The sequence below is a fragment of the Falco rusticolus genome, chromosome 3 (assembly GCF_015220075.1).
Source record: "Falco rusticolus isolate bFalRus1 chromosome 3, bFalRus1.pri, whole genome shotgun sequence".
Classification (NCBI taxonomy): Eukaryota; Metazoa; Chordata; class Aves; order Falconiformes; family Falconidae; genus Falco; species Falco rusticolus.
Window position 1 is genome coordinate 104,223,069 of NC_051189.1, and position 22,637 is coordinate 104,245,705.

Consider the following 22,637-nt stretch of genomic DNA (forward strand, 5'->3'; position numbering starts at 1 on the left):
GAGGATGAAGGGTTGGGTGGTTTGCTCTAGCCACTCCAGTAGTTAGGCAAGGCTCTTCCTCTGGCGGAGGGAGTTGATGCTGTCTCGGGGAGGCAGTAGCCACAGGACAACGTAAGTCCAGGGCAGACTGAAGTGGCTGAACGGTCTGTTTGTCCCCCAGCAAGGGAGAGGCTTGCCTTCCTCGTCAATCTCGCGCTGCTGTAGCATCATCCCCGCCGTGCCGGTGCTGCCGGCAGCCGCTGGGCTCCCCTGGCAGCGCGGCGGGGCTGGCGAGGGCGGCAGGTGGCGGTGTGAGACCGCCGGAGGAGCCGGGCTGGCTGCACCCAGCCTCTGCGGCCGCGGGCTCGGAGCGGTAGTGCTGCACCCCCCGAGCGTCCGGAGACCGCAGGGGGACAGACTCGAGGGGGCCCTTGTCCCAGCATCGCCCTGGCTCGGCTGTTCTCGGTGTCGCCCCTGAAGGGCAGTCCCGCGGCGGGCAGCAGTGCGGGCAGCACGGCTGCAGGGAGCCACCGGGGAGGGAGGCGGTGGCTGCTGAAGGCGTGAAATCCCTGGCTGGGTGCCTTGGTCTGGAAAGTCCTCTGGGGCTGGGGGTTCAAGCCCGGCTGCCCCATTTGGAGCCTGCAAGTTGGGCTCTTGGGGGGTGGGGAGTCAGGGCCAGGAGCACGGGGGCCTGCAGCAGCCCAGCAGCTCGAGTGAGCAGTCACCTGGGGCGGCAGTTTGTGAAGGCAGAGGGTGACAGGGCTGGGCAAAGGGTGCTTGGGCTCCTGTGGCTCAGCACTGAGATGCGTTACCTCCCTCCTCTGGGTTGCTTTTGCTTTGCTGTGTGTGTGCTTTTGGGGAGCAGCTGTGTACTTTTAGATCTGGACACCAAGTTCTGCATGCAAACCTTGGGGGGGGGTTAATTTTTTTTAAGGAGGGAAGGCAGAAACATCGTAAACCCCAGTCACCATCACATATGGGTGGCTAGGTGGAAGAGGTGTGGGGGTTGTGCAGTGCGTGTGGGGGGACATCTGTTAACAGGGGGGGGCTGTATTTGCAGCATGTGCACAGGCTGTGGTGTGCACACCACCTGCTTGGAGAAGGGTCAGCAGTTCTGGGAGAGGGTGATCTGTATTCCCTGGGGCATACACATGTGGCCCGTTCCATGCTCAGGCATCCCCAAGCACATCTGGAAGACAGCTGCATGGTCCAGTGTTGCATGGTAGGAGGGGTCTGTTTCAGGACAAAGTCATTAAGTGGGGAAGCCCTGCTTTTCAGAAGAGGCAGCCAGGCACCCCTTGTCTGGCAGCGCCTGGCACAGCTGTTTATTAGCGATGGTGTGAATTAACGCCCCTTTCCACTCCCAGCACATGCACCAACCTAGCCATGAGGCTGGCCACCCCAGCCCCATATCCCACGCTCGCTCCCCCGTCTCCCGTTGATAGGGTTTAAAAGCTCCTTATTTCCAAGTGCTGCTCAGCAGGAGTCAAGCTGGGTCCTGCCAAGTGTTAAATGAAATAATTAAAATCCCCACTTTCTCCCCCTCCTGCTCCTTTCTCCCTAATGCTGGTAATTAGCCTGTAAAACTGCAGGAGGGAATGAGGAAGGGAGAATGTGCAAATGCCTTCTGCAGGCTTCCTCCTCCCCCTCCCCCTCCTCCTCCTCCTTGCCCTCCCCAGAGGAAGCACAAAATGGCTCTCTAGGCATTGGGTGCTGTCAGATAAATCCCAATTAGCTCCCTGCCAAACAGGATTAGCAAGAAGGGAACCAGGTGGGGAATCAGCCTGGCAACAGCAGGAGCTGGGGGGGCTTCTGCAAGGTCTCTAGCTCAGTGAGGAGGGAGAGATTGACAGCTGTCAGTCAGTTCCCAACGTAGCACTGATTTTTGATGTTGCAGGCTGGTATCTGGTATCTGGTAGGCAGAAATGGGGAGGTGAAAGAAATGAAACTGGTGGTTCCTGCTGGTGTTATCTCTTCCCAAGTAATGGGTGGCTTGAGGGCGCAGAGTCCCATGAGGTGCCCGTGAGTCCCCCGTCGGAGGGCAGCGTAGAGATGCAGGGCAGCGTGCATGGGTCATGGGTCGTGCTGCTCCCAGTGCTGATGTGCCATACGCATCTCCTGCCAGCTCAGAAGCAAGAGGGTGAAACTACCGTCCTGCCACACTAAGCACAGCCAGCTGCACCCAGCCCAGCCCCTTCTGCCCGTTTGCTGCATTTTGGCAGCAGCTACGACATCATCCTCACTGTGAAAGCCCAGAAATAAACCCATTGATGGCACCAGGCTTTAAACTGGCTGGTGACCACATGGAGGCCTTAATGCACTGAACACTTTCATTTAGAAAACTGGGCAGGGAGGAATATGGATGAGCTCAAAGATAATGTTTTCTTGCCTCTAGTAGAGGAATAGCAGCTGTGTCTGAGGGTGTTAAATTAGCTGGCTGTCCCCTGTCCTGGCAGATGTGGTGACTTTCTGCCTCTTGCTCCCTGCTGGGGCTGGCCCTCCTCTGAACACCTGCAGCCCTAGCCAGGCAGCTCCCAGTCCCCAGGAAGAGGAAGGGGAGAAAGTCAGCACAGGTGTGCAGCATTGCTCGGAGTGGGGATGGTGGGCTGCTCTGGGGCCTCAGCGTGGCTGAGGGATGGGTCCCCTCTGCCCAGGGCTGGCCAGGCTGGGCTGTCCCAGTGCGGACTGAGCCGGACGTAGAGGTACCGGGGGACCAAGCTGTCCCGATGCCTCAGGTGCCTCTGGCTCATGCACAGCTACCCCTTTCCACTTCACCTGGAGCTGGTGGTGTGCATTTAGTGCTGCTGGGCTCGCTGGCTAGCCCTTCTGAGCTGCTCACTTCTGAGCCAAAGGTGGGTTTTATGTTCTCTTCGCCTTGTTAGGTCTTGCTGTGTTTTCCTGCCTGGTCCTTCATGCACTGGTGTCAGAAGTGTAGAGGGAAGGGCTGTGTGGTGGGCACGGTCAGCAGAGGGAGTGGTGGTGGTGGAGACCGGCTGTCCCTTCATGCTGTGGCTGGCACAAAAGGATGCGGGCATTTGTGAAATGCCGCAGCCGTACAGGGGTGTCTGCCTGCAGCCAGCTCTGGGAACAGGGTGAGGGGACAATAACAGACAAAAACCAATGACCTGCAAGTCGAACAAGGCAAGTGTGATGTCTCCCCAGTGCAACTGGTTCTTCTGATTATAAAGTCTCATCGGAAAGACTTTGCAGGGCTGAAAAGGTGCAAGTGTTTGTCTTTTCCAAGAGAGTGATGCGCTGATCTGCCCATGCTGGAGTTTGAACATGCCTCTTCCAGGACACAAAGGCTGTTTAGATCAGAGGCAGCGCTGCCCCTAAAAGTGGCCCCCAAATGGCTGGAGGGGACAGAGTCCTTGCAGACCTGGGAAGAAAGGGAGGACTGTGCAGTGGCTGATTTGCATGTGAAAACACGCTTGCATCGCTTGCAGGAGGATGCAAATGTCCTCGCTTCCCTCTGGGGATTTTTTCTTTCTTTATTCGAAGCCAAGCCTCTGGCCTTAGCCTGCATGTGCTGGAATTGCCAGGGGAGCATGGCTCTGAAGTCCTACCTGGGGGTAGTTCTTCTGGTATGTTGTTGTAGTGTGTTCAGGAGCAAGCCAGGAGGTGAGAAGGATGCTTCTGGGCCAGTGTCAGTGTGACAGTGCTCTGGTGAAGGCATTGGACAGGAGTTTGGCACCTGTGTCCCAGGGCAGAGCGGAAAGATGCAGGACCAGGCAGAGCAGAAGGACCAGGCCAAGCTGGTCACATGGTGACCAGGCAGAGGAGAGGGCCAGGGCACTCTGCTTTCTTTTTGGGAAGGTCTTGGCTTCTTGTGTGATGCTCTAGAAACTCCCAGGGGGCTGTAGTAGCTGGGGAGGATGCTAGGAACAGGGCAGTAGTGGCAGGAACTTGAGCTTACCCTTTGAGAGGAAAATACTGGGTTGGAGGGGTGGGGGCTCTGTGTTCGGTGAGGTTAGAGGTCTGTATCCAGTTGCTGAGGTGCTCCAACCTGCTCAGCCAGCCCTCGTGCTTCATCCCTGGTGAAGGGAGGGGTGTTGTGCCATGTCCCAGGAGGCAGCCCCATGGCTCCTCAGCCAGCACCAGAGGCCCTTTCCCACCTGGTTCACCAGTGCTCTCCCTGGCAGAGGGCTTTGCTTGTGAGGGGGCTCCCGAGATGTGTTCCTGGCAGGGGTCTGCTGGGGAGAGAGGGTTTGGCAGAGTGTTTCCCACTGAACCCTTGTAGTACTTGGGCTTTTTGCAGCCCCTGCTTGTGTTGGGACTGCCTTACTCCTTGGACATGAGGCCATCGGGCACCCTGTTCATGTGGGCTCTCCTCCTGTCAGGGTGGTTAGGATGCAGCCCATGCCTCACAGCAAGCTGGGTTCATGTTCTGCAAGTCCCTGGGAGGAGAGGGAGTGATGCAGGTTTAAAGAGGAGCAATGTCTGGGACGTGACTTGGATTTCTTTCCTCCTTTCTCCATTTTTCTTCTTCCCTGTACTGCTCTTGGCAAGTTGCATCTGCGGTCTTGGGACACCCAGGATGCTCCCAGCCCACGTCTCCAGCAGAGGAGCAGCGTGGCTTTGTGGTGCAGCTGTAGGGCAGCTTGTGCCAATCCTACAAGGAGACGCGGCAACCTGCTGACTCGTGGTGCCTGAGATGCCCTGCTAAAGGACCACCCAGTCTCCTCTGCATCTCCTCGCTGGAGCGGAGAGTGGGTGGATTCAGCTTTAGTGTTTGTGTCCCAGGGGCTCCAGGCGAATTGCCAAGGTGAGGGAGGGAGGGGCAGCACAGCTAGAGCAGGTCGGGACTGGGAGGGGTACATGCTGCCAGCAAGGGTTATTCTCCCATCTCAAGTTGTTGTTGTCTTTGGGAGGAGTGGGTTGTGCGAAGGCTGCTTGTCCATCCAGCTGGGCACCTCCCTGGGGGAGAGAGGAGGAGGAGACCCCCTGCAGCCAGTGTCACTGGCAGGCCAGTTGTACCAGCCTCGCATGGAGGCACAGCACCCCGCTGGTGGTGGGAGAGAAGGGGAGAGGAGAGGGGGGCCGAGCAGCCAGGCGAGGTGGTGGTGGCCGCTGGCAGTGGCTGGGGGGAAGCTGTGCTTCCCTTCCTGGCTGCAGCAGCTGCCTGGTCGGTGCCGAGCAGGGGGAGACAGGAGGAACTTAAAGCGAGCTTCTCTGCAATGAGCTTCCCAGTTTTGATGACAGCCGGGTTACCCACTGCCACGTCTCCACAGTGCTCATCTTGCCCTACAAGCACAGAACGAGTGCACAGTACTCATCTTGCCCTATGAGCATGGGATGGGTGTTTGAGGACTCCTTCCTTGCTTTGCACGATGCAGCAGGGTACAAACAGTCCCTCCGCCGTGCCTGGGGGACCGGGAGGGCCTCCTGTCCCATGGCTTGGATGATAAACCAGACTCTGAAACTGCAGAACTGTGTATAATCAGCCCAGACTTTGTGTTCAGGTGGCTCTGTAACTGGAGGGCCTTCCTCTTGCAGGGTTTTGTTCGTAGTCTCCAGAGTTGCTTTATTCCTCTGTGGTGAGGAGGAGCTCAGCCAGTTTGCTAAGGATGATGGTGCCTTAGAAACGAGGTGGCAAGTCATGGTGCTCTGGGTGCGTGGTACTGCGGGCAGGGGAACGGCTTGCTGGGAGCCGTGTGTTTTGCCAGGGGTGCTGTCTCACTAGAGACAGGTCTTCAGCCTGGAGAGGGGCTGTGGGGAGCAGGTGTGGAGTGGGGTCCCAGGGAGCCTTGGGTGCCAGGTATTGCTGCCTTTGGGAGTGCTTGGGCTGTAGCTGCTGCCCTGCCCTGCCATTCGCTCTTGCCCCGTTGCTGGACCTTCACTCAAGAAATCTGGCTTTTGGCCCTGACCTCCCTTTGGCTTTCAGCCCAGATCTCCTCTTGGCAGCTTTCCTGTCCTTGCTGGCAGCATCCCACCTCAGGGAAGCAGCGACTCAAGGCTTCTGGCTTCCTGGGGGTAGGGGTACGCAGGTAGGCAAGGAAGGGAGCAGCACAGCTTGATGGTGCACGCGTGTCGCAGCACTTCACCCCTCCGTGCTCCCTGCCCCCCATCCAGCTGGTGTGCCAGCACCGGCCCGCAGCGGGTCCCGACTCAGCGGGGTCCCTGCGGTTGCAGCCCCCGTCCGGCTCCCCCGGTGTTTTGGGGTGGGGCTGCCCCCGGTCCGTGGGGTGTGCTGGGCTGTGCCTCCCACCCTCTGGAACAAATATCCTAGAAAACGGCAAGAAGGGGCTGCTCCTGCCCCTCTGCGTGGCTCTGCTGGCCCAGGGGGTCTCGGCCCCCGCGGGAAGCCCCTGGAAGGAGAGGGGGGGTTAATGCTGGGGAGCGCGTGCGGACTTTCCCCGCCTTTCAGCATCTCGAGTGGGCGAATGGGGCAGGCGGGGCGGGGAAGCGGCGGGGCGATGAGCTTCCCCCCCCCCGGGGGTGGGGGGGGGGGTGCCCGGAGCCGCCCCCCCCCGCCCTGCCTGCGCAGAGGTCCCGGGGGAGCCGGGGCAGCGCGACCCCGCCGCCTCCTGCTCTTTGTCTGCGCCGCGCCCGTTCGCCTTCGCCTCCCCTTTGTTGGCCGGCGGGGCAGGGGCTCGCCCCCCCCAGCCCCCCCCTGCTTCCCGGAGCCGAGGGGGCGGGCGGGAGCCCCGCTGCCGGCGCAGGGCGGGGGGCTGCCGGGCCCCGCGGGGCAGAGGAGCGGGCGGGGAAACTTCAGGGCGTGGGGTGGGCGCTCGGCGGCCGCGCCGGCTCCTCTCCCATCCGTGCTCCGTTGTCTCGGCGTGGGGCCGCGGGTGCTGGCACGGGGGTTCCGAGCTGCCTCGCTGGCTGCGCCCACCCACTCGCCCACCCACCCACCCACCCAGGCAAGGGTGGCCGCCGCTCCCGTCGCTATCCGAGCGTCTGTGCCGCCTCTCCATGCCGGGCTCCGCCGGGAGCTGGAACCTCTCCGGGAAGGACTGGCATGTCCCAGCGGCGTGAGGGGAGCTGCCCTGCTGCGGCGGCCGCCGTGGCGGTGACGGGGCCGGTGCCCGTGCTGGGGAGCGTTGCTCTTTGCCGGCGAGACAGCGGCTCGCCGAGCGGGGGAAGCCGGGCTGCGGCTCCTTGCTCATGGGAGGGCTGGGAGGGTGCTGGGGAGCTGGCGCCTGGCTGGGCTGAGCGGCGGCAGCGGCGGGGGAGCGCTGGGCACCGGCTGCCCCGGAGGAGAGCGGAGCGGAGCAGGGATGGATGCGCAGCGGCGGTGAAAGGAGCCTTGGCGTGGAAGAGGGAACGGCAGCCCTCAGCCGGGGCGGGGGCCGACTGAGCAGCGCTGGGCTGCTCCCGGTGCCGAGGACCTGTCCCGGAGGGGTCAGCAGCCGGTGGGCGTGGGAGTGCCTGCCCCGGAGCAGCCGCCGGAGGAGACGCCAGGACCGCCGAGGAAGCTCAGTGTTGCTGGAGCGCGGTGGTACGGAGCCTGAGCGGGGAGCTGAGCGGCTGCCGGGGTGCTGAGACCTCCCCTCCCGTCCCCGCCAAGAGGGCGCGGGGGTTGCCGAGGCTGCGAGCCTGGGAGGGGTCCCATGCCCGCACCCCCTGACACCGTCTCTGTCCCAGCCCTGCACTCGGGAGCCAGCCGGTGTTGGTGCTGCGGCAGCGCCCACCGTGCCCACGCCGGTAGCAGCTTGTCCCAGTGCCGCTGGGCTTGGCCACGGAACTTGAGCGTGTAGCACTTTTGCCTGGGGTTGTTGAGGTTGCTTTCTGCGGGCGGCTGTGGATTGACACCTCCTGTGCTGGAATAGGGATTATTGCGCACCAGACTGTGCGTGTGTCCCCCTGGGGTGGGCTTGGACCAGACCCCTAGGCTGTGCCTCTGAGATGGCAGATGTGGGGACAAACTCTTGCTCCTGAAGGTGCCCCCGGCCTGCCCTGCCCTCCTGCAAGCAGAGGATGGGAACTTCTGGAAAAACTTAAAGTCTTGCAGCTGCCAAAGACGACCAGGGAGGGAAGGAAGAGGGACCCATGTGAGCCTTGTGGCTACTCTGCCTTGGATGGGTCGGTGGCGGGTTGAGCTTTGGCCCGCAGCGTGACAGCTGAGCATGACGGCTTGCCAGTACCCCATGGCTCCGGGGGCCTTGGAGCGGGACCGTATGTACCAGCACAAGGTCTCCTTGGTGGTGCGGTATTTCATGATCCCATGCAACATCTGCCTCATCCTCCTGGCCACCTCGACGCTGGGATTTGCTGTGCTGCTCTTCCTCAACAACTGTAGGTGTCCCTGGGCGCGTGGGAGGAGCAGGGGAGGGAGAGGCAAGGGTTAGGTCAGCTGGCATAACGGGGCTCTGGCTGGGGACAGCCCTCCCGATGCTGCCAGCCGCCGGCTGGGCTTCGCCCTGCACCCGGGCCCTCATTGCTTGACCGCTGCCGCCTGGGGAGAAGCTGGGGAGGCAACAGCCTGTTCTGCAGCTCTGCCCCCACTTTTCCCTGAGGTGATGTTGGTCCAGAGCTGCAGAGTGAAGCTGCGAAGGCGGGCGTGCATGGGCCAGCCCCAGCTCCCCACCATGCATGATGCACTTGTGCTCTCAGCCACACCAGCACCCTCTGTGTCCCACGTTGCGTTCCCCACCTCCCAAAATACTGTGTGTCCTGATCTGCTGCTTGAGGTCTGAGGGTGAGTGATGCTTCTGAGGGGATGCAGTGCATCTGTTTGCAAGGTGGGGATCTCAGCAGGGCTGTGTGGGAGGTGAGGGGCAAACGATGGGCTCCTGTGAGTCCTGCCCTGGCCAGGGGCTGCTTCTGCTGCCTTGTTACAAGCAAACTGCTGAACTGTGGGACCCTGTCACTGTATGGGATGGGTGGGAGGTGTGTCTCCTAGGCTGCTGCAGGATCCTTGCTCTTTATATGCTCTCTTACTCTGAAGAATCAGCAGAGGGCTGGAGCAAGACAGATGAGTTTTCCCTGTGGTTAGGCTGTTGGTTTGATCCCTGGTGTGGCTGAGTAGATCGCACACTTGGGTGTGGGTACATCCATGTATTGCCAGCTACTGTAGAGGAAGACTCCATTGTGCAGCAGTGTCTTTGACCTCCTTGATGCTGGGAAGTGCTGAACACCTGCTGTGAGAAAAACCTTTAGAGGGCAGGCAAATCCTCCAGCCTAGCTTTAGGATGCACTGTTTCCCTTGGAGTGTGTGTGGTTAGACAAAAAGCTGTGTAAAACTGTAAAACACACAAATGCATTTGAAAATCACTGGTGGGAGCAGGGCCCAGGCGATGGTAGGGGGAGAGCCTGGCCTGTAGGAAGTGATGTGCTCTTTGCTACAGCCTGGCTTTGTGACCCTGGGCACATTGCTTAATAGAGAGCAGAGCCCAGTTTGACACTGGCTTTGGGATGTTTCCCACTCAGAATGGCAGGGTCTATGGAGCCTGTGTAGAGCTCATCCCCCTGCTTTACCAGAAGTTACCCAAATGTAGAGGGCTGGATGGTGGTGAGGTTGTGCCACCTTGCTCTGGGACCTGCGGTCGTGTCCCTGGGAGCTTTCCCCTTCTGCTGCCCCAGGTTCCCCCTTTCTCCCACCTTTGCCTTCTCGCCTTGGAGACTGCAGCGTTCCCGGCTGCTGTCCTGCTCAACCCAAATGACTTGGTGGGTCCGTGCCTGGGTGGGCGCGTGTGTGAGAGGTGATAGGCAGCACGATTTGCATCGCAGCCCTGGTGAAATGGCACACGACGGGCTGAGGCAGGCCCCAGCCCTGCCAGGCAGAAGAGGGCTGCTGCCAGATCCGTAAGCCAGAGATGCTCCATTGATACAAGTAGGAGAGCTGGGGCTCGTGGCTCCTGTTCCTGCTGCTTCCTTCTTGCTGCAGGACCTCCCTGGAATTCCCTGGGAGTTGGTGCCTGCTTGTGCAGGGTATGTGTGCCAAAGGGATGAAGTGCTGGCCAAAATGCTGCTGGGGAGCTGTGGATAGAGGTGTAGAGGGAGGAGGGGTGGGGGGGCAGAGGCACAAGAGTGTGCAAAAGGGAACTGCTGATAGCCCTGTGTTTTCTGTTTCTTTGCAGACAAGCCCAATAGTTATTTTACTCAGACGCCACCGACGCCACGAGATGGTAAGTACACCGTGACTTGCTGGAGCTCGGTTTCTGTGCTCAGGATGCACTTAAGAGCAAATCACTTGAGCCTCTCGTGCTTCCGCAGCTGGTGGTGGAGCGGTGCCTCCTGACCCAGTGATCTATTTTGCAGCTGACTGGCGGCTCTCTGTGCCCGGAGCAGCACTGCATCGTGCCCTTGCCCCTGCCTGGGGGATGCAGGAGCATGGCCCTCTGGGGTGAGGAGCCAGGGCAGAGCAACTGTCCCTCTTTGCTCCCTGGGAGGCACAGCAGCCCCTTCTCTGCAGAGGGTTGCCTTGACGGCTGCAGTGAAGGGCTGGAAAAGGAGATGGGATCTTCCATGTGCTCCAGCAGTTTGCAGAGCTTTGCTGGTTCATCTGTTGAGGCTGTGGAAGGGAGGGACTGGAGAAAGGGATCTTAAAAGCAGAAGTGTTGAATCTGGTGGCTATTCTGTGTTTGTCCCTGAAGGGTCTTCTTGGATGTTGGCAAAAGGAGGAGGGAAGCAGAAGGAGGTGCAGAGGGGCGTGCTGCTCTGCAAGCACAGAGGAAAAAAAGAAAAGAACAATAGCATGTGGCTTATGGTATGTGGCAGAGTTGCCGCTGAGGGAAAGACGGTGAGAAACAGTGTTCTGCCTCCCTTGGTCCCTCCAAGGGTGGGTTTTTTTTGTGTAGTGTCGGAGCAAGCCAGGGGAAGAGAGTTTAGGAGCTGACTAGTTTCAGCTTGTGGGGCCTGGAGCTTGAGGCTGTGTCATGCTGTGGTCTGGGCAGCCCACCACCACCCACACTGCCCTGAGAGCAGGCATAGCCAGGCAGGGAGGGATGTGGACACGGTGTCTCCCTGGGACTCTCTGCTGCCTTAGCAAGTCTTACTCTTGCTGGGAAAGGAGTGGAGTGGGTTGTACTGGCTCACAGCAGCAGGAGGTTAAATGGGCACAAAGCAGGAAGGAATCTATCCAGCACAGGTACATGGGACATGGGCTGAGCAGCTTAGGGAGAGGTGATTTTTGAGGCGAGCAGAGGTTGCTGAGATGATATTGGCTGTTTATTAAATTACTGCTTCTGCTGTGGAGCCAAAGTTGAATCATCACAGCCCATCCAGCCTTGAATCAGTCAGCCACTAACACTGTATAAATGCTACTGAAAAATCTGTTGGGCTTGTGCTCCAGCTGGCAAAAGATTTCAGCTTTATCAGCATCAAGAGCAAACTGGAAGCTGGTGTTCAGTTGGACATCAGGTATGTCCACTGCCCTGGCCAGAAAGGTTATGGGCATGTAAGTTGTGGGGGGGCTGTAATGCAGCCCTCCTTCCCTTCCCATTCTTGCTTGGGTCCCACAGGTTTCTGCTTCTGAGCTCTCCTAACAATTCCCTCCCAACCTCCAAATGTTCACCTTGCCAGTCATGAGGTGGTATGGTGCTTTCCTTGTCCTCTTCCAGAATCCTTCGTCCTTCCCTGGCAGAGCAGGTAGGACAGCACCTGAGTTTCCTATGGACTTGCATTTTCCCTGGACTTGTGGCATGCACCTATGGATTGACTCACCTATGGATTCCCTGGTGTCTGATGAGCAGTGTACTCACCAGCACCTCACACTTTTCTCTAGGCTTACTAAAACCTTCTGGTTTCACAGACCTGTAGAAACTTTGGGTTTTGAGGCCATGCTGTGAACAGTCAACAACTTCAAAAGCTGTTAGGTGCAGGCAGGCATGCATTTGCTCAGATAATGTCATAGAATCATAGAATGGTTTAAGTTGGAAGTGGTCTTAAAGATCATCTAGTTCCAACCCCCTGCCATGGGCAGGGACACCTTCCACCAGCCCTGGTGGCTCCCGGCCCCGTCCAGCCTGGCCTTGAGCCCTGCCAGGGATGGGGCACCCCCAGCTGCTCTGGGCAGCCTCTGCCAGTGCTTCACCACACCACCCTCATAGCGAAGAATTTCTTCCTAATATCCAATCTAAATCTGTCATCATAGGAGCTTTATTTTCTCTGAAAATCAGGCTTAAAATGCCCTGTTTTCTGCTGGCAGGGTGTGCAGTCACCTTCCCCAGCCTCCCTAGTTTCATGTGCACAGATAGGAACCCAGCAGAAAACAGCAGCCAATTAATAATATGTTTGTTTCTTTCTTTCATTCCTTCTCTGATGGGGGTGGGGAAGGAGGCGGGGGAGAAACGGATGCTAGATAAAATGTGATTAATCTATAATTGGACCAGAGAAAGCATCTAAAGCAAAAATAAAAACGAACGTAGGTGTAACTCCTAGCTTACGGCTCCAAAATATTAGCAGCCCAGCCCATCCAGATGACATACTCCAAAAGATCTCTGGTCCCCACAGGAGATGGAAAACTACCACCCTTGGTGGAATGCCAAATGAGGCGCCTCCTTTTGCAAGTCTAATACAGTGCAAATGCCTCAGGTCATCTCTGGGAAGTGTTCCTGGGCAGAGGGGAGCAGGGGGCATGGGGAAGAGGTCCCCTCTGGCGTAAGGGTGTTGGTCCCTGCTGCTGCTGTGCTGGAGAGACGGGCAGTGTTCATTGCCTGGGCTGGCTTGGAGACGTGGCTCTGGTCCTGTGTATAAATCCACTGACTTAGACGGGGCTATGCTGCGCTTGTGCTTGTAAACTGCTGGGATTTGGCTGGGGTTTGCTGAGCGAGGGCCATGGCTCCCCTGTCCTAGGCTTGCTGTCAGGGTGGCTTTGGTGGGACGAGGTGTTGGACGAGTCAGAATGTGCCTGACTGTCCTGGCTGGGGAGCCGCTGAACCCTTCTCCCTTCCCCTAACCAGCTGCATCCGAGAGGGATGGGCAGAGGAGGGTCTGTGCCTTGCCACGTTCCCCTCCGCAGGCGGTACCTGGTGGCATGACAGAAGTGGCAGGCGAGCACTCGGTGGGTCTCGGCAGGCAGTGAGTGCTCTGGGGTGTGTCCCAGTACGAGCCTGTGACAGTGCCAGCACCGAGCACAGCAGGGCCCCTTGATTGCTTCTTCTCCATCTGGGCTCCTTAAGGATTGTCGCCTCTTTATCTTCTGGGCTAGATCCTCATCTTCAGCAAGTCCACGTAGCTTTGCGGTGAGCAGTGGGTTGCCACCAGCTGGCAGCCTGTGCCGTGAGCCAACAGATCTCTGCCCACCGGTACCAGCTGGGGATCTGCATCATGGTGTTTCTAGCTGGAAATGCTGCTGCTGGAAGGTTTGCTGCGGTCCTGTCCCCTTCCAAACAACAGGGCCAAAGCTGGACAGAAATAATCATCTGCCCTGGCAACGTCAGACCCCGGTTTTCATATAAAGGAATTGGCTTCCCGCACCTTGGGCATCTCTTCTGCAAAGACCCTGCATATGCAAAAGGTGCTGGAGCCATGATCACTCCTCTGGTGCTCGGCGATGCTGGAGGTGAGGGATTTGCCAGGCAGCAGGGAGACGGCTCTAATTAGCACTGTGTGTGCTGTTTATCTCTTCCTTTCCTCCCAATACCAATTTGCACCCTAGAAAACTCTTCAGCCACACATTGATTTATAGAGTGGTCTCTGCTTCGTTTTGAAGCAAGGCCGTTAATGCTGTTAACTCAGTGCTTTCTCTCAAATCTCCCATGCTGCTGGCATTCCCGCAGCTGGGCAGCAGGTTGTTAAGACTCTATAGAGCTTAAGGCCTGGCTGACTTAAATGCAGTGCTCCACGAAGGCTGTTGCCTTTTCCCCAGCTGAGGACTGGCCCGGGGCATCCAAGCTGGCTAATTCTTCTTTCTTGGTAGGCAGGAGCTGGGGAGTGTCTGTGTGGGGAGCTGGAAAGGGGGTGGATGTTGGCTCAGCTGCGGCCCCCCAGGGCAGGAGTGCTCTGGAGGAGGGGATGGCAGGTGTGATGCAGGGGGCAGGCAGGGTGGGCTGTGCTTTCCTGCATCCCCTGAGGGCAAATAAATGGTGGGGGAGGATTTGGAGGGTACCTCCTCCCCTCTCCTTGTTCTTGCCGCATCTGTGATGAGAGGTTTGATTTCTGTTTGTTTCTAGCATCCCTTGGTGGAGCCGTGTGTGCGGGAGGCAAGATTGCTTTTGTTGTTTGCTCTGCAGAGGGCAGGGAGAACAATAAGCCCTCAGAGAGCCCTGAAGCCAGGCTGGCTGAGAGCTGGGCTGCCTGCTCAGGTGGATCAATAGGATGAGGCACCCAGCTCCCTGTAGTCCCTCTCTTCCTGCCGCCCTCCTCCCCTGGGTGCTCCGAAGTGGCGTGGAAAGCCCCTTTGGCTGGGGTGCCTGGGAGCAAGGTCCAGGTGGAGCACGGTGGCACAGCAGACAGCTCTGGAGCTGAGAGCAGCAAGAGGGACACAAAGCTGTGTGGAGCTTGTGTGGGAGGAGAGCAGGGCTCTGCCTTCCTGGTGGCGGTGCTGGCTCTGGCCATGCCTGCGCGCACGCTCTGCTCCCGTTCCTGGTGCGGGCAAGCCCCCCCAGTGTGATCAGCAGCAAGGGGCAGATAGCGTAGCAGTGCAGGGTAAGCGGCAGCCGTGTCCTCTGCCGGTGCTGCTCTCCCTGCCATGCTAGGGAGAAAGAAGCCCTCTTGGAGCCACACAGGCTCGGGCAGCCTCTTTGGCCTCTCTTGCTATCACCAGCTCTGTGGTCTGGCACATTGGGGTTCCTTCCTGGATCAAGCACAGGAGTGCACCCTAATCTCAGAGCTACATCTTGCTTCAGCATGGCTTGAGCATTGAGCGAGCATCCCTCATGGACAGGGAGAGTTGTGGTAGCTCGCCAGGGTGGTGGGAGCCAGCCCTTTCGCTGTTACCCGTGTGTTAATGGCACCAACCAGCTGTGGGTCCTGTCTGCAGGGTTTGGAAGCATCCGAGAAGGCTGAGAGGGCTGGACACCCGTTTCATTTTGGCAAGTGTGGATAGAGTGATGCTGGCCCAACCTGTCACACAGGCCAAGGGAGCAGCTCTAAACGGTTATTTGTGGATGCATAAAATCAGCAGTGACACATGAGGACATCTGAGAAAATGAATACTGGAAAAATGCTTTCTTGTGCCTGGCAGCCCCATAAATACAGGGTTTGCAGAACAGGTCCAGGCATGGGGTTAAGCAAAGAAAATGCTGGTGCAGGTGGCTTTTCAAGTCTGCATAGGAAATCGGTTAGTGGATTATTCCTACAGTGCTCTCGTTCCTGGGCATTGTCTTTCACCTGGCTGCTGGATGCCCTCTCTTTGGCACCCTGTTACAGCTTTGCCTCATCAGGTCTAGCTCCCTTTCCCCTCCAGCGGCTCCCTCTTCAACTAGTGTCCCCTCTGCCATGGAGAGACAGCCACCGGCAGCACTGTGAGGACCAGTTCCCAGCATCCCTGCTGGTGGCTGTATCTGCCTTCATGGGCTGTGAACAGTGCCATGTGTTATGGAGCATCTGATCCATGCCGGGGGCATGTTAGGAAATGCTCCTCGCCTGTAGGTAGAATCACAGAATCATTTAGGTTGGAAAAGACCTTTAGGATCATCAAGTCCAACCGTGAACCCAGGACTGCTAAAGATGACTTGATGAGTTTGGGCAGAGCGTTACCATGGCTGTGCTGAGGCAGCAGGAGAAACCTGGAGGGTGCGTGTGTCTTGCCACCCTGCAAAAGTGACCATTCTGCTAGGGACAGCCAACTGGTGTTGGGAACTGGAGTTTCGCGACGTCCCTGCTCTTTTCCAGCGCTGTGTCTGCATGTGCTGGCAGCTGAGGAGGTGATGCCTGGGCATGGGGAGGGCAGTGCGTGGGGAGAGGCTTTAGCTGGCTGCGCAGGGCAGTGGTGCTTGTGGGCACAGAGCGCTGCAGCCACGTATCAGAGGTCCTGGTCTTGCTCCTCCTGTTTGATACTTCATCAGGAAAAGATGCTCCTTCCTTTTATTCGATTTTTAATTAGCATCCCATAATTCTGGTGAGCAGCTTCCTCTGGCCAGTAACCTATTGGCACAGATGTAGGGAGGGGGAAATAATTGTGGTGCTTACCTCTGGTCGCCTGCTTTGCCTAGTTCTGCATGCTGCCCGCAGCCTACCTGCAGCCCTGAAGGTAAATCCTGCGGTGCGGCGGTGAGAAGGCTGGGGCTGGTTCGTGCCTCAGGAGATGTCCATGCTGTCCGTAACCTCCTCCCACTGCCAAATTCATGCTGAGCCCTTCCTTCTCCAGTCTCTGTTGGAGAAAATACTGGGAGGCAGCCCTGGGCTTTTCGTTTCTCAAAGGAGCCAGGTTGCTTTCTGGGCAGCTCTGCGCCTGCTCAGGGGGACGGGGAGGGGACACCTAGCCACCCTGGGAAGAAAGCCATACAAATATAACTTAAAATAAAACACAAGCTCTTCGATTTTGTTCCTTTTGTGCGTGGCAGTACTGGAACACCCTGCTGGCTTTGGCTGCTAATCCCAGCCTATTTCTCTTTTGACACAGGCCAATATAAGACTTGGATGCTGCAAAATGAATTCATAGCACAGTCTTCGTGGCTGGGCTGAATCTCACTAGAACAGGAAGGTGCTGCAGATCTGTCTTTTTTTGTCTGCCCATAGATGCATTTTGCAGCCCCCAGTCTTTTCTGACCACCCCACGCTCTCTTCTTTTCACACCCGTGCTTTTCCCGTCCCCAGCCCTCTCCTACGCATGCGGTTTGAAATGCTGGGAGCTGAGTTGCAGCAGCCAGAGCAGGGAAAATGATCCGCTCCAGCAGTATTCCATCTCGCTACAGCCTTGGGCTGTGGTGTCCACCCATGTCAGCTCCCCACCTGGCAAACGCTGTCAAACAGTGGGGCTGATGTTAAGCCTTGCTGGTGCTCCTCTGGGTCAAGAAGTGGAACAAGTGTGTGTGGGGAAGGGGTGCCCCTCTGTTTGGGGCACGGGCTGCCCCAGGGCTGTGGCAGCTCGGTGCAGATGCTCCGGTAGCAGGAGCAGTGGGCAGTTGTTTCTGCACCTCTGGCTGTGTCAGCTGAGGCTGGTGTGGCTGAGTGAGAAGGGACTTGGAGTGTTGGAGCGTGGCGGGCGGGGAGTCTTGTCACACATCACGGAACAGAAAAAAATCACTCTCTCTGTGCAAGGTGAAATTTTTGTACCAGGCTTCTCAGCAGCTGCTCACTTTTAATTACACAGTGCCTATTCCTCCTCTAAGACTTCGTTGCAGCGCAGACTGAAGTGCTGACCTCCTGCACTGCCGCTATGGCACTTGCACCCACTGCCTTGGGCGTGGGGGTGTCCCAGGGTGCTCTTCTGTTTGCTCCAGGATCTTGAGCAATTCATGCTCTCCGTCCCCTGCCTGGCCCAGGGGTCCCACAGTGAAGCCACCGTGGTTACATCTTTGGCTTCCCCTTCCTTTTTTCTTGCTCATGGTCACACCCTATGGCAGTGAGGCAGCGGCTGGGGAGCCAGGACTGGGCTCTGCTTGTGCAGCTTCACCCCCATGCCATCGCCCCAGGGCCCAGCCCGGCTTTCTTGCCCGCTGCTGCAGTGGGAGTGGCTGTTATCCTGCCTGGGTTTTGCACCCTGAGCATCACAGCAAAGTGTGCTTCAGCCGAACCAGCTCAGGCTGCTTCGGGGTTGCTCTGGAGAGAGGAGAGATGCTAAACATAGCTCTTCAAAAGCTGAGTGGTAGATAAGGTAGCAGCAATTATTAGACACCACTTTTGATCTCTTGAGAGCATTTTCTTCTCCATTTACAGTGAGGTTTGAGCGTTCTCTTGGGGATCAATTTATGCACTTTCATGATATGTGGCTTAAGTGTTAGAGGAAGAGTAGATGGGAGATCTGCTAGGGTGTTCCTGTTTTGACCTGTGTTGGGTCCTTGCTAAGGTTGCAGACCCCCAAGCTTGCCTCGCTCTCCCCACTTCCCTGCCTCACATCTCCCAGGACTATCCTTCCAGCGTATAGTCTCAGAGCATTGTGACAAAGAAACAGAGTTTTGTCTTGCTTTGTCTTCTCTTCCCCTTGGTCGTGTCACGCTGAAGTCAGTGTGTGATACCTTTCAGAGAGAGCTAGTGCATCACTACCAGCTCCTGAGTTAACCCACTGCAAATACTGCCTGGTGCTGTGCTGTGGCAGAGGATTTCTGGCCAAGTGAACGTGTTTTTTGTAAGAACGTGCCCTGAGGTCACAGTGACACAAACAGTCTTGCTGTTTCAGTGGCAGGTGTTTGCTGAGGACTGGAGTGGCTGTAGCTGTGCAGCCACACGCGCTGCAGGTATGCTGGGTGGTGCTCGGCCAAGGCAGGCGTCCCAAGCATCTTCTGCTAGAAGTGGGGATCCAGCTCCTCCGGGATGAGGCTGTGGGGCCGGGGCAGTACGGGAGTCTGTCTGTGCTGCATGAACAGGTGCTCTGCCTGCCAGGGTGACCAAGGCCGAGTGCCTCCTCTCCTGGATGTGGCACTTGGTGCAGAGCTGCTGCCAAAGGTGGCGGGGTGGGCAGCCCTCTGCCCTGCAGCAAAGGGGCAGCCTGGGGTGGGCTCGTGTGTGGTGGGATACAGCGTGCAGCTGAGGGGAGGCCAGGTCAGTTCAGACCCTGTGGCTTAGGGATGCAGTCGCTGCGCTGAATGCTTCCTGTGAAGCGCAGAGGGAGAGCGATGGACAGCAGGAGGTGTGGAGCTGGCTGAGACCCCCATGGCAGGAGCAAGCTCCTGGCAAAGCGCACGAGCGGAGCTTGCAGAGTGCCGGGCAGCCTGGGGCCTGGGAAAGGCGGTGAAGGGCGCTGTGCGGGCGCTGCCAGCCCTGCAGCTGAGGGCGGCCTTTGGACCTGCTGCGGCTGGGGAGGAGCCGTCTTTCCTTCCAGGCATCCAGAGGCTGCTGCAGCCCTCCTTGCCTTGCTGAGCTAATCTCCCTGATTTGTAAACATTCTGTTTTGCACAGCCTGGCCTCTGCAGGCAGGTGGGAGCAGGTTAAAACAATCCAATTTTTGCCTTTCCCTTGCCTCCCTCCTTCTTGTGGGCTACAGAGGGGCTGCCATCCCACCTGGGTGCGCTCTGTGTGTGTGTTGAGCTTTGGGTGTTCTGCTGCGGCGTGGCTCCTCGGGGCAGATTCCTGCTCTTGGCAGCTTGCTCTGTGGTGAGGCTGGGGGGGGTCTGTGTGCACTGGGGTGTGCAGGCAGGGCAGGGGGAGCCTGCTGCTGAGGCTGGCTCCTTCCTCGCATCCCTTGTGGAGCACGTTTCCAAACCGCTCCTCTCTCTGATGGAGGCTGATGAATTCTTCCAGTGATTAGGAGCCGTGACAGTCTGCTCAGAGCTGCTCTCACAGGGGGTTTGTGACAGATTAATGAGTCTTTTAAGATGATGTTTGATTTGCAAGAGTGACTTTGATGTTTTAGACCCAAGAACAAGATGCTTTCAACACCTCCCTGCTCCACCCTGCCCAGCGCACCCCGGGTACTGCCTTCGCCTTGCTCACTGCCATCTCTCTGCCTCCAGCATGTGATTTTGCTTTTAGATCTTCCAAATGATCAACTTTTTTTCCTTGCTGCCCACCCCTCCTGAACCCCAGTTATAGATGGTGTACTCGGCTCTCCTCCTGCTCCTCCTTTGTCCACAGTGACCAGTGCTGCCCAAATTGCTGGTGTCAGCCCTGCGAGGTGCCAGGCTGCCTTTCCTGGGGGCACAGGGGCTGCAGTGCTGACTGCTCTGCCACTGCTGCTCGCATGTTAGATTTCATTTTTTTATTTCTATTTATTTATTTATTTATTTATTATTTCACTTTTAAAAAGTGAAGAGTTTTTTTCAGGCAGCTGGGCTGTATAAAAGGTTGTGGCTGGTGATGGCCATGTTTCTGGGCTTCCCCTCACTGTCTCCCCAAGGGACACGGTGGCATGGATTGTGTTTGGGGGTGCTGAACTACCACACCGTGGTCTCACGAGAAGATGCCTGGTTTCCCAGAGATCTCTGTCACACATAGAGCTGTGCAAGAAAGATCCTTGGAGAGCTGAGAGCACCACAGAGGCTTCCAAACTGGGTAGTGGATGCCTACTATTCTCTCAGCTTCTTAAGGACCTTCCATCCTTAGAACGTGTTGGCTTGAAAACTTTTAAAGTGGTTTGGGGGCTTTTTCTGGAGAAGTTCTTGTGGCTTTGTGGACCACAGATTTGCAGCTGCAGTGTAGCTGACCTCCTCAGCTAAACTGTGGAAATACAGATGTGCCCAATCCTGACGAGCGAGGAGGGGTGCTGCCTTCCCCATCCCCTTTGGTCCTGGAGGGCTGTACGCGGAGGTGCTGGCAGTGCCTTTAGCCCCTGGCCTGCTGCTGCTTGGTGAGGCTGACTGCAGCTTTCCAGACCCACGCTGGTGCCGTTGCGTGAAGTCCCACGTTGTTGGCAGGGACGGGGTGTGAAGTGGGTGATGATGGGCAGAACTGGGGCTCGAGGACTTGGTGCTGGTGTGTCCCTGCAGCTGCCCTGGCTGCGCTGGGGGGTAGGGGCTCTAAGCAAAAGTACCCGGGTTAAGCGGTGTGGTGTTACTGACACACGGTTTGTGCTCCTTTCCCAGGAGAGCCAGTGCCCATCTCAGCGTGGCCTGGGGGTGCCGGGTGGCCTTTAGCCAGGGCTGTGGGGTGGGCACCCTGGCTCTGCTGCCGGTGCCTGCCTGCGGCTCTCCTGGCCCTGCAGCCGAGGCCTCCGAGCAGGGCAGGCGGCTCCTGCTCCCTCACCGAGCCAGCCCTGGCTGATGCAATTAATATTGATGGCAGGGAGGGTGGGCCTGGGAAGAGGAGTAAATGTGCACAGGCGAGAGTCTGGGCTGGAGCGCCAGCCTCACCGATCTCCATGGCAACGGGCATCTCGCGCTCATGCAGAATTAATGCTGGCCTTCGCCATCCTGACACGCACACCGCGCCGTCCCTGGGGCCTCGCGTTTCCCTCTGCTCTTTTGGCACAGGGAAGCCCCCAAAGCGGCTCTGCCCTGCTCATGGTGCACCAGCGCTGTCCTGGCGTAGAGCAGGCCTGCTCAGGCTGTCCTGGTGGATCCCTGCCCCTTCTCCGGCAGGGGGGCTCAGCCTCGGCACCCGGGATTTACTGTGCAGGCACCCTCACCCCGTGCTGTCAGGCGTGCCGGCTGCGGCTCTGCTTGTGCTGCTTGTCTCATGGCAGAGGAGCTGTGGATGGCAGCTCCCCCAGTAGCCCACTGGGCTCCAAGGGTGCTGTCTGGTGCTTCAAGTGGCTTCTTGCTGGCTCCACGAGGGTGGCTTTGCCTCTCTAGTGTAGGTATTTAACAAGAATTGGGACAGGACAAGTCACTAGTGACACACACCCACACACACCCAGGGGCTGAGTGGTGGTAGGTGGGACGCAGAGGTGCACATCAGCTCAGTGCCCATCAGTGTGTGCGTTAGGGGTTAAATGATGTATTGGAGCATCACAGGTTGTTCCCTCAGCTGCCCAGCCTAGCCAGGTCAGGGCTGCTCTCCACTCTGTATTCCCCAGTCCAGTCTGCTTTAAACAGCTTTTGCAGGGGAGCACCCACCACTTCCCAGAGAGTGTTTTTAATCCAGTAGCATTAGATTAAAAGGCAGCCACCTTGCACGTTTGGCACGGACATCCTCATTCTTCAGTTTCAGGCTCTTCCTGCAAACAAGAACGCCCAGTGCCAGCGGTTCAGCTCCCAGCAGGTCCCCAGAGGCACCGGTTGCCCTGACCTTCCTGGGTGTTCTGCAGGGAAGTGTCTCGTCTCCTGTCTGCAGCCCTTGCTGCAGGGACTTATGGCTGTGTCTGTCCGGAGCACACTGCGTGGCTTCGTGCGTTGTTAGCCTTTCCTCTCTCCTACCCCTTCCCTGTCACTGGAGACACTTTAAGCCATGAAACCAGGTACACCCATCCCCCCTCTCATCTCCCACCCACGAGCTGTTAATCGAGTTTCTGGCTGTGCTTTTCTGATTGTTTTTCTCGGCCCGTTTGGAGAAGGGATGGACTCCCCTGGGATCTGGAGCGGGTCCAGGCTGGCAGACGCACGTTCTGCCTCCAGCAGGCAGGCTTGGCTGGGGAGGGGGGAGCTGCCAGGAATCGCCTGCGCGTTTTCCCGGCGTCCCCCTCTTCTGTGGGTGCTCAGGCCCCCCAACCCCTCCTCCTCCTCCTCCTCCTCCTTCTTCTCCCTTGGCAATATTCTTGCTGAGGAGGAAGCTTCGGTCCTGGCGGGGAGGAGCCGTGAGCCCACCCAAGCCCCTCTGGGTGCTGCTCTCGGTGGCCGGGGCGCGTGGGCAGGCAGGCGACGCTGCAGAGGGCCTGGCAGGGTGCAATAAGCAGTCGACAAGCTGCTCCAGTAGCATTTTTTTCTTTTCTGTACAGTGGAAAAGAGCAATTTTGACATTACATTTATGATTATTGTTATTAAGCTGGAGAAACATTTTCACGTGAATGTTTGGGGCTTATTAGGTAGAGCTCTTCACCTCAAGATCTCAAAGCACTTGACGAAGCCAGCTTGTTATTAATCCCTACTACTTATATTGAGCTACTTAGCTACTGACACTGGGGGTTTGGTGATTATTGTTATCTGTATTTTTTGTAAACGGGAGAACCAAGGTGCAGAACTGGGTGGGGGGGCTGAAGCTGGAAGCTCTGAAGCTGGAAGCAGAAGCTGGTCCCCATCCTCCCTGCCTGCAGCTGGCTGCTCTTTCCCTGCTGCTTGTCCTCACTGCTCTGGTCCAGG

General features: G+C 57.8%; 1 protein-coding gene across 4 annotated transcripts in view; it reads left to right on the forward strand.

Moving 5' to 3' along the window:
• AGRN (agrin) overlaps positions 1-22,637 on the forward strand; it is a 129,025-nt gene that overhangs the window by 51,947 nt on the left and 54,441 nt on the right. For all 4 annotated transcript variants that reach the window (XM_037381072.1, XM_037381073.1, XM_037381074.1 and 1 more), the window contains one exon: positions 10,002-10,049. In XM_037381072.1, the coding sequence (XP_037236969.1) occupies positions 10,002-10,049 (48 nt within the window). The remainder of the gene's footprint in view (positions 1-10,001; positions 10,050-22,637) is intronic.